The sequence below is a fragment of the Oncorhynchus masou genome, chromosome 2 (assembly GCF_036934945.1).
Source record: "Oncorhynchus masou masou isolate Uvic2021 chromosome 2, UVic_Omas_1.1, whole genome shotgun sequence".
NCBI lineage: Eukaryota > Metazoa > Chordata > Actinopteri > Salmoniformes > Salmonidae > Oncorhynchus > Oncorhynchus masou.
The window spans coordinates 38975433-38993406 of record NC_088213.1 but is presented as its reverse complement, the minus strand read 5'-3'; the positions used below and the strand labels follow the sequence as shown (position 1 = coordinate 38993406).

At 47.1% G+C, this 17974-nt stretch overlaps 1 protein-coding gene across 2 annotated transcripts in view; it reads right to left on the bottom strand.

The window, feature by feature from the left end:
• Positions 1 to 2549: 2549 nt before the first annotated feature.
• The window catches only part of LOC135504716 (protein MTSS 2-like), a 75533-nt gene continuing 60108 nt past the window's right edge, over positions 2550 to 17974 (bottom strand). Inside the window, exons 5-15 of one of the 2 annotated variants that reach the window (XM_064923528.1) lie at positions 14642 to 14726; positions 12837 to 12928; positions 12428 to 12502; positions 10474 to 10631; positions 9897 to 10004; positions 9395 to 9492; positions 6516 to 6735; positions 5822 to 5896; positions 4544 to 4720; positions 3963 to 4128; positions 2550 to 3721 (exon numbers count right to left, since the gene is read on the bottom strand). In XM_064923528.1, coding sequence (XP_064779600.1) covers positions 2946 to 3721; positions 3963 to 4128; positions 4544 to 4720; positions 5822 to 5896; positions 6516 to 6735; positions 9395 to 9492; positions 9897 to 10004; positions 10474 to 10631; positions 12428 to 12502; positions 12837 to 12928; positions 14642 to 14726 — 2030 coding nt within the window. In that variant the 3' untranslated portion in view covers positions 2550 to 2945. The remainder of the gene's footprint in view (positions 3722 to 3962; positions 4129 to 4543; positions 4721 to 5821; positions 5897 to 6515; positions 6736 to 9394; positions 9493 to 9896; positions 10005 to 10473; positions 10632 to 12427; positions 12503 to 12836; positions 12929 to 14641; positions 14727 to 17974) is intronic. The other variant, XM_064923536.1, reaches the window with a different exon arrangement.

Here is a 17974-nt window from a genome sequence, read left to right as displayed (position 1 = left end):
ACCAAATGTAAATCGAAACTAGACGTTAAACTGACATCTCTGCCCAGTGTGAGGATGGCGAGAAGCAAGTGATAGTGAGGAAAGAGGGAGAGGCCTTCACATACCCAGAGACAGCCCAGCTGTGGGGGTGTGAGGGAGTGAGGTGACTGCTAGTCATCCACCATGGGGTCTTGGAGTGTCACCTCATCCCAGGCAGAGAGACAACCAAGACTGACATCCCTGTAGTTCCTCTGTAGGGGTCCTCTCAGTCTAACACACACTAGCAAACGGCCCAGTCTCACTCGGTCTGTCTGTCTCTGTGCCACATCCTGTCTTTCTCATGCTCTGATAGAAGTGATGGTTACATAGTTGGGGTCTCGGGAACGGTAAGGAGCATCACACACAATCAGAATGAAGCAGAGTAATTCAAGCATGACAAGAAAGTGGAACAGAATAATTGCCAGAGTTAAGTCTGCACAGTTAAAAAGACAGTAAACATTTCTTCAGTAATGTGAAGTAAAGTGAGTTAAACTTTTTTTTTTTAATTCTAGCAATTTGACCTGTACAATTAGTGTTCAACTTCTTAAACAGTATATATATGTATATATAAATATACATCGTTCTGACCTGTGCTTTGCAGACATTCTCTGGATGAGCATCCTCTGGTCGAGAATGCACTGTGCCACGGGAGGTCACATCCACCCTGGGCCACGCCCACCAGACTGCTGGTCTCTCCCCTTCCTCCGCCACCCCGCGTCACACCCACACCCACCCACACCCACCCTCTTACAGAGCCCCTTGCGGAAGTACTATTTCAGCACTCCAGCAGATGAGCGATATTCTACAATACCAGGTGTTTCTCTCATCTTCTCAAAGCAGATCCTCGCTTTAAAACAGCCACAAGCATTTCTAAAACAGTGCTCTATTTAAGCAAAATAAATAAAAACATTTTTTTTAACAAAATAAGCATCGAGATACATTTTGTAATGGTCATTGTCGTCAAGGTGAGGACATCAACATTCACTGCTAGGGAGCATTGGGCAAACATCCATGAAGTTCATCACTACCCTACAGTACAACGGTCAGAATAATGCTCTCTGCCTGCTCAGATCCTATATCACTGTGATTCATTGTTCTCTGGAATTATTCTTTTTTCATTGACAAAAGTAAGACTACAGCATAACATTATTGCAGAAAAATATGGCAACATCATTTTATGGAAGGTTACTATATATTCATACAGTTTCTAGTCTTGTCTTCCACCTGTGTGTCTGACTCTCGACTCGGGGTTACAGTGTGAACAGGCAGTGAAATGCTCAGTCCATCTCTCTCCGCTGCAGCAACTCCCTTCCAGCTAACTCTGTAAACATAAATAACTGCCTTCTTCTTCTGGCAACCCCTTACATTATCCTCACTGTTTCTCCCTGGCTATAGTCACTTTCATTCTAATGTCTTTAGCAAAGCCAGCTCTCGAGTAAGGCTGCACATGGTTCACATGAGCTATGGATCTCATGTTTGAGACTCACAACAGGTGATGACTAGTACAGCAGCTTACCATCCCCCTCTTTACATAAATGTTATGATCTACATTATAAATCCATTTTTTTTGGGGGGGGGGGATTCAACCTTTTCAGCATGAACCCATTGTACATAACCACGCCTCCAATGGCGTATCTTTCTGTTCCCATTTTCCACCTTTCTTTATCACTTCCTTTTTCGATCTTCCTTATTCTCTCACCAATTGAACTGCTTCTCTCACTGGTCTGTGGCACGCACTCAGCACACCGCATGACAACCAACTGTCTCAGTCCCCCAGCACCCTCGTCTCATCACATAGCGTGACCACACTGACTCCTAGTGGTCACACTAGAAACTAACCTTCAAAAGTGCTTCAGTTTTCTAGGATTTTTCTGTTTTTTTTAACACATCAGGCCAGGACTTGAGAAAAGCCAATGGCCAAAGTTAGACAGCCACTGTCATGTGTACTTGAGCATGCCTGATGATTGCCTGCAAGTTAAAAAAGAGAACCTAAACCTAAGATAACAGCTTCTGTTTCTCCTCCACTCCGCAAGCAGAAAATAAAACACATTTATTGCTCCATTTCTTATTAACATCTTCTCTCTGGATTTAGAAAATATATACGCCTGGCTTCATTTTGTAGCTTCTCATACAGTGGGAACAGGAAATCAAATGTCACAATAAAAACAGTCCACTGGGCACAGACGTCAATTCTATTCCACGTCGGCCCAACGTCATTTCATTCAAAGGATGTGGAAACGACGTTGATTTAGCCAGTGTGTGCCCCGTGTGAGGGTAACAACAAACGACACAGAGGAGAGAAGCCCCACCCTCAAATACAACCGGCTGACCTGCAGCAGAACTCTGCCTACCTCTTACACGCGCGCACACACACACACGGTTAGCCATGGTTTAAAGCTAACAGTGCATTGTCAGAGCCTTGTGGCCCGAGCTAAAGGGAGAGAAGGGACCCCCTATTGACCCCACTTTTCATCTGTCTCTCCGCCACCTGCTTCCCTCTGTTACCCTAGAATGAATGGGGGGGGGGGGGGGTAAGAGGTTGGGTGAGGAGTGGGGGGTTGTGGGAGGAGGTGGAGAGGGTGGCTGGAAGTACAGGTCCCTGTAAACAGTCTCTCTCTCAGCAGTCAGTCCAGACAAACTCTATATACAGTCTGAGGATCCCATGGTGATGGTGGTGCTAATTAAACAAACATGCGCCCAGACACGACAGAGTTATAGTGGCCAGAGCCTATCATTATTATTCATAGTTTACTTTTTCATTATCAGCATTATTATTGTTATTTATCATTTACTTCTAATTAAAACGTGTTTTTTTTGTAATCTTCTGTTGTCATATTCACTTCTTTACTACAGAGTCAGTCCTGTATGTAGTGGTTGGGGCACCACGGTGGGTGCAGGCTGCGCTCCCTCCGCTCCTCTGTGGACCATCACAAAATCCTGGGCGCTGACCTGTCGTTGGAGACGGTCTTGCGGAGCCGCACACCCCTGCGGATTGACACCAGCACGTCGGTGCCTGACCCGGTGGCCTGGGGATCGTGCTGGGGGGCCGGGCCAGGTGGGGGGTCATCAGGAAGGTTGGGGAAGGGGAACTGTCCCTCCCCAAGGGCATGGGCACTGGCCACCAGCTCTACTATCTTCTCCACCAGGCTGTGGCGGTTAGCGGCTATCATCTGGTCCTCCTCAGAGCCGTGCTGGACATACACACTCATCTCCATCGCTCCCCCAGACCCCCACGCTGTGTTGGGCAGGCTCAGACGCTTGGGAGAGGCCTTCACATACTCCAACGTGTTGGGGGAGGAGTCATCCGCCACGTAGAACACGCACTCCTCACTGCCCACACGTACCGGAGGCCCGGGGTACCCCCCAGGAGCATCAGGCACCGTGGGTGTCTTCACTGGCACTATGGGGGGGCGGATAGGGATGGGGCCCGCGTTGGACAGGGTACGTCTCACACCCGGCTTGGTGGATGGGGTTCGGCGGATGGTGGCAGTCCCAGGGGTCCCAATGCCCCCTCCCCCTCCAGGCACTCCGCCCTGGGCCCCACTGGGCAGACCAGCGGTGCTGGCCGGCCTCTTGGTCTGGATCATGCGGCGGTAGTTCTGGCCGATGTTGCTGTGGCGGGGGATGGTGGAGGACTTGTCAAAGTCAGTTGACGCCTCACCTTCGGCATCTCCATTCACAGAGTAGCAGTCATAATCCGACCCTGGGGGAGAGAGAAAGACGGGAGGGATGTGGTGTGCTATTCAGAGTGTTGCATCTCGGTGGACAGCTACCAGGTAAAGGGATGCGTGTGCTCTTTAAGTTGTGAGTGGGTATAGTACATGTCTGTTACCTTGAGAGAGGACAGTGAGTGCATTCTCTGTTGGTTAATGGAAGTGAGGTTGACTTCTGTATGTATTGGTGTTTACTCTACGAGAGAAGGAGTGTACGTGTCAGAGTGGTACCCTGAGAGGGGATAGTGTCCTCGGAGCAGGAGGGCGTGGTGGTCTGGGTGCTGTAGCCACTGGAGTACTGCAGGGAGTCCCTGTTGCTCTTCTGCTGCTCCATGCTGAGACCACGGGTCAGGACCATGGCCAGGTCACTGGCTGCTGGAGACACCTCTTCACCGTGCTGGGAGGAAGCAACAACGCATTGTCATTTAGCAGACGCTCTTATCCAGAGCAACTTACAGAGTGCGTACATCAGAGTACTTTTCTTCGTACAGGTCCCTCATAGGAATTGAATGCACAACCCTTCCTCTGAAAGCTTCATGCTCTACCAACTGAGCTACACGTGGCTAGTGGACTAACGCATGATTAGGATGATAACTAAGTTCAAGGTTTCCAGAATCGTATTGCAATCTAGGATCTAACTGTATTGCAATCAATTGCCTTAGAAAACACATCATACGGTAGGAGCACGGGACCACTACCAAGCACAACGGACAGACTAACCACCAAAATCCAATTTGGGCTTAAAATACAACAGTTGTGATATAGCTGAATGTGTCTTGTATTCACACCATTGTGAGGTAAATCTCTGTTACCTTGGCAGCCATGGTGGCGGGGGTCATTCGGGGCCTCTGGACATCGTCTGGGTGAGCACCAGCATATCCCTGGGAGCCCGGGGATACCTCACTCTCCCTCAGCCTATCCAGGGGCTCCTTCCGCCGCTGAAGCGTGGCAGCCAATGGCTGCTCATAAGAACCTGCCTTGGACCAATCCTGAAGAGGTGGGTGTGGTTAATAAGAAGCAGTGAAAAGCAACAGAGTGAACTCTCTAATGAGAGAGACCCGTTCACTATCCAGCAGTTTGACGCCTTTCATCTGGGTAGTGTGGGGGGGAAGATTCCTCATTGTGTGCGAGTGAGTGTTTGGTACTGGGCAAAGTTGATGAGTGGGTTTATTGGTTTGAAGCCTTTTGAGTTTGTGAGACTTCGAAAGGTGAAATGGGTGCCACCCATGGCCTGCTCAGTTTAGCAAATCACCACACAGGAGATTTGACACCAGGGGGTGAGACTGTTGGCCAACGACAACACAAAAGGCACACAGGTTAGGGAGCAAAGTAACGAAGTCATGAATGAGTTAAGCAGATGGTGAAATGAAAAGAAAAACCTGGTGAATAAGCGTTAACTCAAAGAAGCACAAATTAAAACACAAACCAAACAAAATAAATAACCAAAAATTGCAAAGTAAAGTGTGCAGATGAAAACAAACCTTCCAGCAAGGCACCTTTGATGTGGGAGAGGTAGTGTTGGATCCAGGGGAGCAGTTATAGGGTGGGGACGCAGGAAGTATGACAGAGAGAGGCCTGATGGAGCCAGTGTGAGAGAGAGCAGGGCGGAAGGTAGCGAAGGACGAGCCAAACTGCGGAACGGAGAGACAAGATCGTGATCGTCAGAGCGTCCATCAACGCCAAAGGCTTACGGGAGGAGCCTTTGTGATGTGACCTCTGGGTCATACCGTACATACACACACAAAACACAAAAACACACGCACACAGGTGCATGCACGCAAGTACGTGCATCTGCAGTCCCAAACACACACAAAGTGTATGAGTAGCAGAAGAGGGCAAAGACAAGAAATCAGAGGTGACAGAGCAGATGAAGTTCACTTAGGGAGAGAATCCAGCTGGTCAGTTTTACCAGCTTCTCTCATACACCGTATACGGCACAACATTACGGTACGCAAAACCCAGACAACTAAAATGAGCACGGCGATAGTGTATGCACATTCTTTTTCAAAGTCAGTTAATCGTGTGACAGAATGAAAGAAACGGGAGATCCACACATTGGGACAGGAGAGCGAGGGAGCTGTTGTGCTTACCGTTGTGGGAGAGCTGCACTCACTGACTGACTGGCAGGTCTCGGATGCCTCGGAGGATGCGGAGCTTGATGACTTCTGCAGAAAGGGAGAGAGGTCAAGGAGGAGAATGAATGCAAAACCAAGAGACGTCGGGCAGAAAGAGTGGAGGAAATAAAACCAAGGAGGGGGCGGAGCTACGTTTCAGCACTGCAGCGACGGCAGTCATACCGTACATATCCGTGACGGCAGTCATACCGTACATGCCCGTGACGGCAGTCATACCGTACATATCCGTGACGGCAGTCATACCGTACATATCCGTGACGGCAGTCATACCGTACATATCCGTGACGGCAGTCATACCGTACATATCCGTGACGGCAGTCATACCGTACATATCCGTGACGGCAGTCATACCGTACATATCCGTGACGGCAGTCATACCGTACATATCCGTGACGGCAGTCATACCGTACATATCCGTGACGGCAGTCATACCGTACATATCCGTGACGGCAGTCATACCGTACATATCCGTGGACGGCAGTCATACCGTACATATCCGTGACGGCAGTCATACCGTACATATCCGTGACGGCAGTCATACCGTACATATCCGTGACGGCAGTCATACCGTACATATCCGTGACGGCAGTCATACCGTACATATCCGTGACGGCAGTCATACCATACATATCTGTGACGGCAGTCATACCTGGCTGGTGATGTCAGAGGGCATGGGCGAGGGAGGCTTGGAGTAGACGTTGGCGTCCTGTGATATGAAGCCTGAGTCGTGGGAGGAGACGCTGCTGAGGCGGTGAGCGTTCCCTGGTGGCGGCTGGGCCAGGCTGCGGTAGCGATAGGACGAACTGGGTGAGTGAGTCTGAGAGCCTCCGGAGGAGCGAGAGGCGCTACTGTGGGCGCTGTTCACACTGCTGCAGGGGGGTGGGGCCAGGGTGACAGGGTGGTGAGGGGGCAGGGAAGAGGGTCAGGCAGGGTGAAGGGAAGTGTTTAAGGTATGGGGATATCATATAAACCACATTTATGAAGTAAGAGGTGGAGAAGGTAGGAAATTCAACGATGGTGTGTAGAGATGGATATGGGGAGAGAGTGATGAAGTGAGACGGAAAGGGGAAAAGAAGGGAGATTGATGGTAGCGAGGTACAGTGATGTATCGGCCAGAGGAGCAGAGCAAGCAGTGGGTAGAGTTCATATGAGAGAGACGGGTAGTTTATACGATGGGTAGTTTATATGAGAGAGACAGGTAGTTTATATGATGGGTAGAGTTCATATGAGAGAGACAGGTAGTTTATATGATGGGTAGTTTATATGATGGGTAGAGTTCATATGAGAGAGACGGGTAGTTTATATGATGGGTAGAGTTCATATGAGAGAGACAGGTAGTTTATATGATGGGTAGTTTATATGATGGGTAGAGTTCATATGAGAGAGACGGGTAGTTTATACGATGGGTAGAGTTCATATGAGAGAGACAGGTAGTTTATATGAGAGAGATGGGTAGTTTATATGATGGGTAGTTTATATGATGGGTAGTTTATATGATGGGTAGAGTTCATATGAGAGAGATGGGTAGTTTATATGATGGGTAGTTTATATGAGAGAGATGGGTAGTTTATATGATGGGTAGTTTATATGAGAGAGATGGGTAGTTTATATGATGGGTAGTTTATATGAGAGAGATGGGTAGTTTATATGACGGGAAGTTTATATGATGGGTAGTTTATATGATGGGTAGTTTATATGATGGGTAGAGTTCATATGAGAGAGACGGGTAGTTTATATGATGGGTAGAGTTCATATGAGACGGGTAGTTTATATGATGGGTGGAGTTCATATGAGACGGGTAGTTTATATGATGGGTGGAGTTCATATGAGAGAGACGGGTAGTTTATATGATGGGTAGTTTATATGATGGGTGGAGTTCAGATGAGAGAGACGAGTAGTTTATATGATGGGTCGAGTTCATATGAGAGAGACAGGTAGTTTATATGATGGGTAGTTTATATGATGGGTAGAGTTCATATGAGAGAGACGGGTAGTTTATATGATGGGTAGAGTTCATATGAGACGGGTAGTTTATATGATGGGTGGAGTTCATATGAGAGAGACGGGTAGTTTATATGATGGGTAGTTTATATGATGGGTAGTTTATATGATGGGTGGAGTTCAGATGAGAGAGACGAGTAGTTTATATGATGGGTCGAGTTCATATGAGAGAGACAGGTAGTTTATATGATGGGTAGTTTATATGATGGGTAGTTTATATGATGGGTAGAGTTCATATGAGAGAGACAGGTAGTTTATATGATGGGTAGTTTATATGATGGGTAGTTTATATGATGGTTAGAGTTTATATGAGAGAGACAGGTAGTTTATATGATGGGTAGTTTATATGATGGTTAGAGTTTATATGAGAGAGACAGGTAGTTTATATGATGGGTAGAGTTCATATGAGAGAGACAGGTAGTTTATATGATGGGTAGTTTATATGACGGGTAGAGTTCAAATGAGAAAGACGGGTGTTTTATATGATGGTCAGAGGTTAAGATGAGGACATTTCCAAGTTGAAGTTGAAAGTAGAAAGCAGCAGCAGTGAAATAGGGGAACCCAACCAGAATAGGGGGAAGGAAGCACAGAGTGGAGAAGCCAAACACACAGGAAGAGAGAGAGGCCGTGCAAATACAGAGGAATAGGAAGTGATTAAACCACAGGAAATAGTGAAGATGCCAAACACACAGAACACCAAGGGTAAGTGTGAATGCGGAGTGGAGAGATTGGGAGACACACATGCAGGGATGGGGATAGACATGTTGAGGGTGGAGGGGGGGGGGGGTCAGAGGTAGAGGGTTGGGAAGGGAGAGGAAACATGGAAAAGACAAGTTAAGACCGTGTGGGAACCAAGCATGGGTAGATTAGACACACAGGGTACAGGGCAGGGTTGCTGGCATGCCCAAAGACATGGCCTCCCAGACAGTGACACAAGCGACACATCAGAGCACTATCGTGACAAGCCTGAGAGATACTTCTTCAGAATAGAAGACACCACTTCAGACCTAATAAGTGTCCTACTTCATCACACATGGAAACAGGGATTATTTTGAAAAGAACTGTGCTATTCGTTATCATCAAACAAGTCTGTTTTAAGTTGCAATTTTCACCACTAAGAGAAAAAAATGACTCTTTTTTTAGTGCTCTAAGTGTTGCAAGCCATATGGCGCCATCTGTGATTAAACTGTGAGGACAGAGGACACAGTAGGACAACAGACACATGGACCAGCAGACAGACGCTCAGTAGACTCTCATACAGACAGACATGTGCAGCCATGCAGGGGCGCCTCTTTTACTAAGACTCGACACATAGCTGATCGCCACCTCTCCCTGACACTTTCGCGGTCACCTTTTATTGTCAGATATACTGCATGATCACACTCACATAGTCTACAACATATCATCCACACACCTTGGATCAAAACAAAGAACCCCGCCCCCCTTGTTGATCAAATCAAATGAATCCAGGTCAATAAAAATGTCTGTATTTCTAGTCCATGTGTCCTGTCTCCCTCTGGTTCGTACCTGCACATGCTGCTCTTCCTGGAGCCAGAACTGCTGGGGGAGGAGGGAGGGGTCTGGTAGGACCAGCTGTAGTCTGAACCCTTCAGGTCTTTAATCACCTGGGAGAGAGCGAGGACAAACCAGTCAGCACCATATAAGTGTTATACCCCTGAAAGGCGGGAAATATGAGAACGATTCACACGGACACATTAGCATTAGCTTAAGTTGTAATGCATGAGCTGGTAAACTGCATGCTTCCCCTATAGGAATTCCTAGACATTACTAATCAAACTCTGTACAAACAGACATCTTTATCACATTCAGATAAATGAATAGCATATTGCTTGCTGGTACACATTATGATGCTATTATTGTTATGGCACATTTCACTCTATCACACAAGCACTGTTCCACCTAGCATTTCTTGACCTCTGTCTAGACAGTGGGACTGAGAGATGGTGCATTATACTGAAATACTAGACTAAAAATCATACAAATATATCTTAGAAGAGAGAGTCGGCACCTGCTCGCTGGCGGGGGGCAGTTTGTGGGGATCAGTGGTGAGCACAGTGAGGTCATCAATAATGGCCTGGAGGTGAGTGATCTCTCCCAGCATGGCAATCTCTCCATTCTGATCAAAACAACGAGACTCATTGCAGTCAGTTAGTGTTATTATTTATGGCAATAGCGCTGGCCTTATGTGAATGACTACAACTGTTCAGCTTTGACTCAACACTAGAGGGCAATGTCAATATATTTTAGCTGGTCGCTTATTGACTTTTCTCCCCCCAAGTTAGGTTTCAGCCCCTGACAAGTCTCCCCTCCTCCCGTTTCATCTTCACTCTGGCCCAATCCCAAATCGTCCCCTAAACACATGATTTGATTGGTATGAGCAACCTGGTAATAGCTCCACCTCACCCTCTGATAGGCTCGATGGAAGTTTTACCATATTGCTTGCACCAATCAAAACCTCTCAGATCTCCACAAGTGCATAAAGCGTAGGGATGACGGGACGATTAGGGATTGGTCATATGTCTCACCCCAGCTCCCTGGTGTTTCCCCTCCCCATACAGCCCCTGCCTCCCCTCCTCCAGTCTTACCACTACAGGCTGCAGGAAGCCGATGAAGGTGCAGAAGCGTCCCCTCTCCTCCACCAGAGCGCGGCGCACCGCCTGCTTCTCTGTCTCCTCCATCAGCAGGTACATGTCATTCACATCATGCATGGCACTATCCAGCTGGGGCTGCAGGTCCCCTCGGCCTGGGAAGCCAGGAGGAAGAGCACAGGGGACAGGGTGACAGGAACAAGGAGCAGGGAAAGGGAAACAGAGGGCAGGGACATAGTATACAGGGAGTGGTGGGGATTGGGAATGGAGAAAGAATGCAGGGAGCGGGACGAGGAAGAGGACAGGGGATGGTAGAAGGACAAAAGCAGGAGAAGAGGGTAACAGAGAGGTCACAAGGAAAAACCCAAGTGTGACACACAAGAGAGAGGAGAAGGAGAGAAAGAAAAGATTAGAAAATGTGTGGTGTGTCTGGGCTTGAAGGGACAAAATGTCGCACCTCCCCTCCTCCCATTCCTCCCTTCTCGGTCCCCCAAGCCAATAACAGACACCATGGACACAGGACAGAACGATCTACAAATACTACACTGGTACGGTATCTACATGAGATAAACCAAATAATGAAAACAAATGAACAAATTAAAGTGTCTTCAAAATGTCTTGTAATGTTAAGTCATGCAGCAGGGAGTAGTGTCAGAGATGACCATGGTAGAGAAGCAAGGAGGGGGAGGGGGGGGGGGGTCTTAGTCAACAGCAACCAGTGCTGTGAGCAGAAAGCAGAAAGAGCTTTAGAACAACAAGTCATGCAGGAGTCACAAATGTCACAGGGCAGCTTTCCAGAGGGCTCAGAAAGAAGACGTTTAATGGTTGCAGCTAGCGGGCCAAACTACCTGAAGATGAGTGTATCAGGCCAAATGCACTATAGTGATGGGAATCACGTAGCCATTTACTGTCTCCCAATAGTCCTTTTTTTGGTCATGGGAAGCCCCTCTACACAGAACACATGTAAAGAAGAAGCTGTAGCATAGCAGTGTTGTGGGACGAGGACCACACACTTACCCTGGATTTCTACAGAACGGAAATCAACCACAGAGAGAGGGAGAGAGGAGGGGAGAGAAAAAGGAAGAAGGGACAACAAAGATGGTTGAGAGAAGGAATTTGGGGCACATATAGAGGGTCAGAGGGGTGACAGGGGTAAAGGAGAGAGAGCAGAGATCGTTGAGCTCATCGTTAGGGTTAGTACAAGGAAGACATCACAGCTCAGTTCACAGCCAAAGTGTGCACGGTTAGAGCAAAAACACTGTTGCAGCCAAATCAAAACCAATTCGACCCAAACATCAATGTCCACCGGTTTTCAGATTAAATACACCGCAGTTCATCATTTTAGGTTCTTGCATGTGCCTGGCAACTGTCTAGAAACAGCCTTAAATAGACAACAGTATTTATTGGCTGCTGGATCAGCGTGAACTGTTTTATCGTGAATGAGGGAAGGCCTGTCATTATTATCCTGACCACCAGGGGAGAGTGTTGCTCTGTAACCTCAGTGTTCACTAACATGGAGTGGAGCTATGTTCTCCCTCCCTCACTGCGGCTTCCCTCATTTCACCCCTTCTCTGTAGTGATGAGGCGATGGCCCTTATCAAGACCAAACTGTAATCGTCAACAATCTGCAAACACATGCCAGCTATGTCAAACGCTTAAAAAAAAAAAAAAAACTCATATAGTCAGAATGCCTTGGCAAAGGATCTCACCTTGAGGATTTAACCTTGACATTTTCAGCACTACTACTAGTACTACTGTAATGTCATGCTGAAGGGAAGACACAGCTGAGACCGTTACATAACAGAGAATGTCCGAGTTAACCTATAGTTATCGATCCCAAACAAAATGCACAACCTGCTGTGATAGAGCGCTGGATCACCGGAGAGGGCAGTTTGGAGTGTTCAGCCATGCTAGCTGTCAGTCGGAAAGAGCGAGAAGAGGAGCAGCCTACCTTTCCGGGCCTTCTTCTGCAGTTTCATGGTGTCTGAGGACTTCTTCTTGATCTCATGACGAGATCTCTTGTACTCTGGAGGAGAGAGAGAGGGGACAGAATGTCATCCACTTTGGACAGCGGAGACAGAGGGGAATATGATTGTCCAGAGGTACCCTGCCTGTGTCCCACCTCCATCATGATGTTTTCATCATGGCCACCTAGTCATCCCACCCTCATTCCTACTTGCCATACATCACTCCTCACCTCTCCACCATGCTCGCTGATGTGCAGTGATGGTTGCCGTGCATCACCCAGGTTGGGTGTCACACATTTGGTGGCGGATGAGTCGAGTTTCCCCCCTTACTATATAAAGCGCTTTGAGTAGAAAGGCGCCATATGAATCCAATCCAATAATATTATTATTCACCTTTGGCATGGTCCTTGTCCAGCTGGTTGGCAGTCTTCTTCCAATCCTCAATCCTGTCCTGGAGAGGAGTGATCAAGCTCTCCATCAGAGCACTGGGAGGACAGAGGGAAAGAGTAAGCGCGAGGTACAATGGGTTTGTCAATTAACGGTTATAATAACGATTTACTTGGATTATTTTTTGGGGGGGATTTTTTCTTTACCCCCTTTTTCTCCCCAATTTCGTGATATCCAATTTACAATCTTGTCTCATCGCTGCAGCTCCCTAATGGGCTCGGGATGAGGCGAAGGTCGAGTCACTGCCTTAGACCGCTGCGCCACTTGGGAGGCTATAATGATTTTCTTATCCATTTAAAATGTAACAATGTGGCTTCATCTGGCACACATCACATGGAACACGTGGACAAAATTAGTCTTTGCCGTGATGAATTCTAAAAATGATATGTTTTCTTCTGAAACCATGGAAAATATACGCTCTAAGGTATGAGATCTTTAGAAAGGGAAAGCGGTTATATAAATTATCCTTCGTGGCTCGTCCCACTTCACTATTTCTGGTATGTGACACATCTGCACACCCCCCCCATCACTCCAGGATGAGCTGGGAGTCCCATGGTGGAGTGTGGAAACGGCAGCCTCCCAGGTCGACCAATCACAGACTGACAGCACAGTGCTGATGTGGACTCCAGCCCTGTTTATAGTGTGGGGCAAAGTAGACGGGTTCGGAGACCGGTGTTGATGTGCCACCACAGGGTCAGGAAACTTTTGCTCCCAGAAATGCTTTGTTAGGAATGTAAACACCCCCCAACAAGACACCACCATCCTCACCATCATCCTCATCACCAGAGACACCACCATGGTGGTAATAGCTTCTGATTTGGAAAAAATAATAATTTGAGACTGCAGACATAATATAATGGATTCCTTTCTTTGAGATTTACTGTGTGGTCTAGAACAGAGCGGGCTGCTTGCTGCTGGTGGTTCCATTCATTTAGTCTACGTGATCGAGAGAAGAGTCTACAGACGTCCTATAATGAGGTGCTTGGGATTTGGGGAGAGGGAAGGGAGGGAGAGAAGATGAGGATGGGGAGATGCTGTTTTCTCCTCCCTCCGTCCTGTCTGCATCACACATTTTAGGGAGAGAGGGTTCCAGTCTAGATAGTGTGTAGAATAACCAGTCTGAGGTGTTAACCATCTTGTGTCTAAAATCACACACGCACAAGTGTTCTGCACTGCTATTTCAACATTACCACAGACCTGACCCAAACACTGGGATAGACTTACATGGAAAACCCATAACCGGTAGCTCACTCAGTGGAGGATGACACGAGTGAATTCCCTCTCCCTGTCTTGGCGGCAGGTAACCTAGCGGTTAAGAGTGTTGCGCCAGTCATCAAAAGGTTGTTGATTCGAATCACAGAGCCGACGAGGTGAAAAATATGCCGATGTGCCCTTGAGCAAGGCACAACCCTAATTGCTCCTGTAAGTCTCTCTGTATAAGAGTGTCTGCCACTTAACATAAATGTAAAGTTAGACCTGCCACCTATTCGCATTTCCATACGGTTGTAGCTTCTGAACCAAAAACAAGAGTCACAGTTTGTCCAAAGCTTACCACAGACTTTCAGAAGGTCAGCCAAGGAACATGGATGGGATGACATCTACTACTCATTACTGTTGGCTACCATCGTCAAAGATACGGTTTACACAGAGCAGTGACTGACAGTTCACGGGACCAATCCCCACCAACGGAGTGATAGCAGGGACAGAGCTAGGCCTATAGGAGGATGCCTGTGTAAGAGGGCGGGACTTACTTGGTGAAATGGCGCAGTTTGGCCTCGATGCTGCGATGCCGCATGCACATCCTGGTAAGAGCTGATCCAATGTCTCTGGTGGCGCCTGAAAGAGATCACAACACAGAGGAGGTTAGGGGAAACACTCGGGAAAACGGTCAGTCAACGTACTGTATACTGCAGACCGACAAGCCAGACAGACCACCAAACAGACTGCCCACTGAGGTCTGTTTAATATTCACTCCAACAGACAGCAGCAACCTGGAGGTAATACACACACTCCTGCCCTAGTCCAAATAAAGATATTAAGGACAGAGGCCTACGCAGTGTGTGTGAGTGTAGTGTACAGTATGTGTATAGTGAGCGTGAGACTGACTGAGTAACCTGGAACTCTGATAAACATCAGGCTATTTTTAGCCGAGGAAGAACATTTGGAGAAAGCTGATCCCGGACTCTGAGCGGGCCACTTCACTTGCTTCCAAAGAAGCTGAGCCAAGCAACCACCGCTGTTACTGGCGTCAAAAGAGCCTCAGAGTATACACTCCAGTGGAGAAACAACCACTCCAATTCAAATCTAATTTTACTTGTCACATGCGTCGTAAACAACAAGGTGTAGACCAACAGTGAAATGAGAACTTACGGCTCTTTTTCCAACAACGCAGAATTAAAAGACAACACAAATTGAAATAGTGACACGAAGAATAAATAGAAAGTGAAAAACAAATAAAAATAACATGGCTATATACAGGGAGCACCCGTACCGAGTCGATGTGCAGAGGTACATGGTGATTGAGGTAGCTATGTACATACTGTAGGGGTAAAGTGACTAGGCAATATGATAGATAACATACGAGTAGGGAGAGACACATCTGGAGTTCTAGTATCTAATACATGCAATCTCTTAGTCTGATAGCCTCTAACATCAGGGTTAAATCTCACCAGTGCTGACAGAGGTACGGCTCTGGAGAGCTGAACCCAGATTTCACCCAGATTTCTGGACTGCGCACAAAGGGGTTTAGCTCCGACAGGATTTAACCCTCTACTCCCTAATCCTGGTGCTAAGGGGTTATCTGGTCAAACACCACCCTATCCACACCCCTCTCTCTCCCTATACCCGGGGTTGGCTCGGACTACACCCCTGTCCCTACACGTGCCCCAGTGGGAGGGAGAGGGGTTGCCCCAACTCCGTCTGATTACTCCTGTTGGACAAGCAGACCCTTCAACCTCAGATTAAGTGCAGAGAAGCCAGCTCCTTCACCTAAGTCATATCATCATATTTGTCCTCCCCGTCTCCCAGTCGCTCATTGACACTGTGTGTGTGTGTGTGTGTGTGTGTGTGTGTGTGTGTGTACACACCATGAGAGTGACCTGGACTGAGAGACAGCAGGATCCTATCTGAGTCAATCCGAGCATCCTGCCCCCTGGTCCACCCCATCCCTATCGGTACAGCCATCACCCATCTGGGGCTCCTGTGACCCTGGCCTCATCTTGGTGAGGTCATACCTATAAGACTGGTGAAGTATACACATTGATTACACACAGAGAGGGACAAATGAGAAAGGGGCGTGGGTACTTGTTCATTTGTGAAAGTTGCCAAATGACGTCTGGAGATGAACCAAACTAAGGACTTATTTTTGACAATGCCGGTAAAGCAATCCGCCTTCTGTACTGCTGGGCTCCTTCAGTTGGATGCCTAAAGTCAAATCAGTGATTACTGCAGAGAGACAGAGACAGAGACTAAAAGGCCAGTCTCCGTGAACACACACTGTTAGAATACAGAGAATCTCTATAATTATAAACTGGGTGGTTTAAGTCCCGAATTCTGATTGGCTGACAGCTGTTGTATACCACGGGTATGACAAAACAATTATTTTTACTGCTCTAATTACGTTGCTAACCAGTTTATAATAGCAATAAGGCACCTTGGGGGTTCGTGGTATATGGTCAATTTACCACACCCCCTCGAGCCGTATTGCTTAATTACCCAGCAACCATGTATTAATCCAGCCCAGGGCAATGCCCCATAACCCTACACCCCCTTCCCACACACACCCCAACACAAAAACACATACGGAAGGAGTGGGGGCATTTTCTAACCTCAATATGAAATAGTGCCTAATGTCATGCCAATAAAGCACCTTGAAATTGAAAGTTAAAGTTGAGAGCGCAGGAGAGAGAAACAGAGTGGGAGAGAGAGGTACCTAGTGACAAAAAGAGAGAGGAGAGAAAGCGAGAGAAAGCGAGAGAGGCAGTGCTGAGAGGGATCTCCTCACACATTCTAAAGAGCTAACTGCTGTGGAGAGAATGTAACAGTCTGTGTGTGTGTGTGTGTGTGTGTGTGTTTGTTTGTTTTCCCTCCTTTTAATATATTCTCTTCCTGTTTTATATTCTTATGAACTTCCTCTCTCTCTCTCTCATAACAACATCCGCAAGAGATCAACAACAAGATGAGGGAGAAAAAAAAAAACTCCAGGCTCACATCTGGGAAACAAATTAGGCCAGCGTGTGTCGAGCTCTGTGTGTAGTTGTGTGTAGCTAGGTGTCTAGCTATGTGTGTGTAGCTAGATGTCTAGCTATATGTGTGTAGCTAGATGTCTAGTTATGTGTGTGTAGCCAGGTATGTGCAGTTGTGCGCGTGCGTGCGTGCGTGTATGTATATATATATAGACACACACACACACACAGTGGGGCAAAAAAGTATTTAGTCAGACACCAATTGTGCATGTTCTCCCACTTAAAAAGATGAGAGGCCTGTAATTTTCATTATAGGTACACTTCAACTATGACAGACAAAATGAGAAAAAAGTCCAGAAAATCACATTGTAGGATTTTTAATGAATTTATTTGCAAATTATGGTGGAAAATAAGTGTTTGGTCACCTACAAACAAGCAAGATTTCTGGCTCTCACAGACCTGTAACTTCTTCTTTAAGAGGCTCCTCTGTCCACTCATTACCTGAATTAATGGCACCTGTTTGAACTTGTTATCAGTATAACAAACACCTGTTCACAACCTCAACCAGTCACACTCCAAACTCCACTACCACCAAGACCAAAGAGCTGTCAAAGGACACCAGAAACAAAATTGTAGACCTGCATCAGGCTGGGAAGACTGAATCTGCAATAGGTAAGCAGCTTGGTTTGAAGAAATCAACTGTGGGAGCAATTATTAGGAAATGGAAGACATACAAGACCACTGATAATCTCCTTCGATCTGGGGCTCCACGCAAGATCTCACCCCGTGGGGTCAAAATTATCACACAAACGGTGAGCAAAAATCCCAGAATCACACGGGGGGACCTAGTGAATGACCTGCAGAGAGCTGGGACCAAAGTAACAAAGCCTACCATCAGTA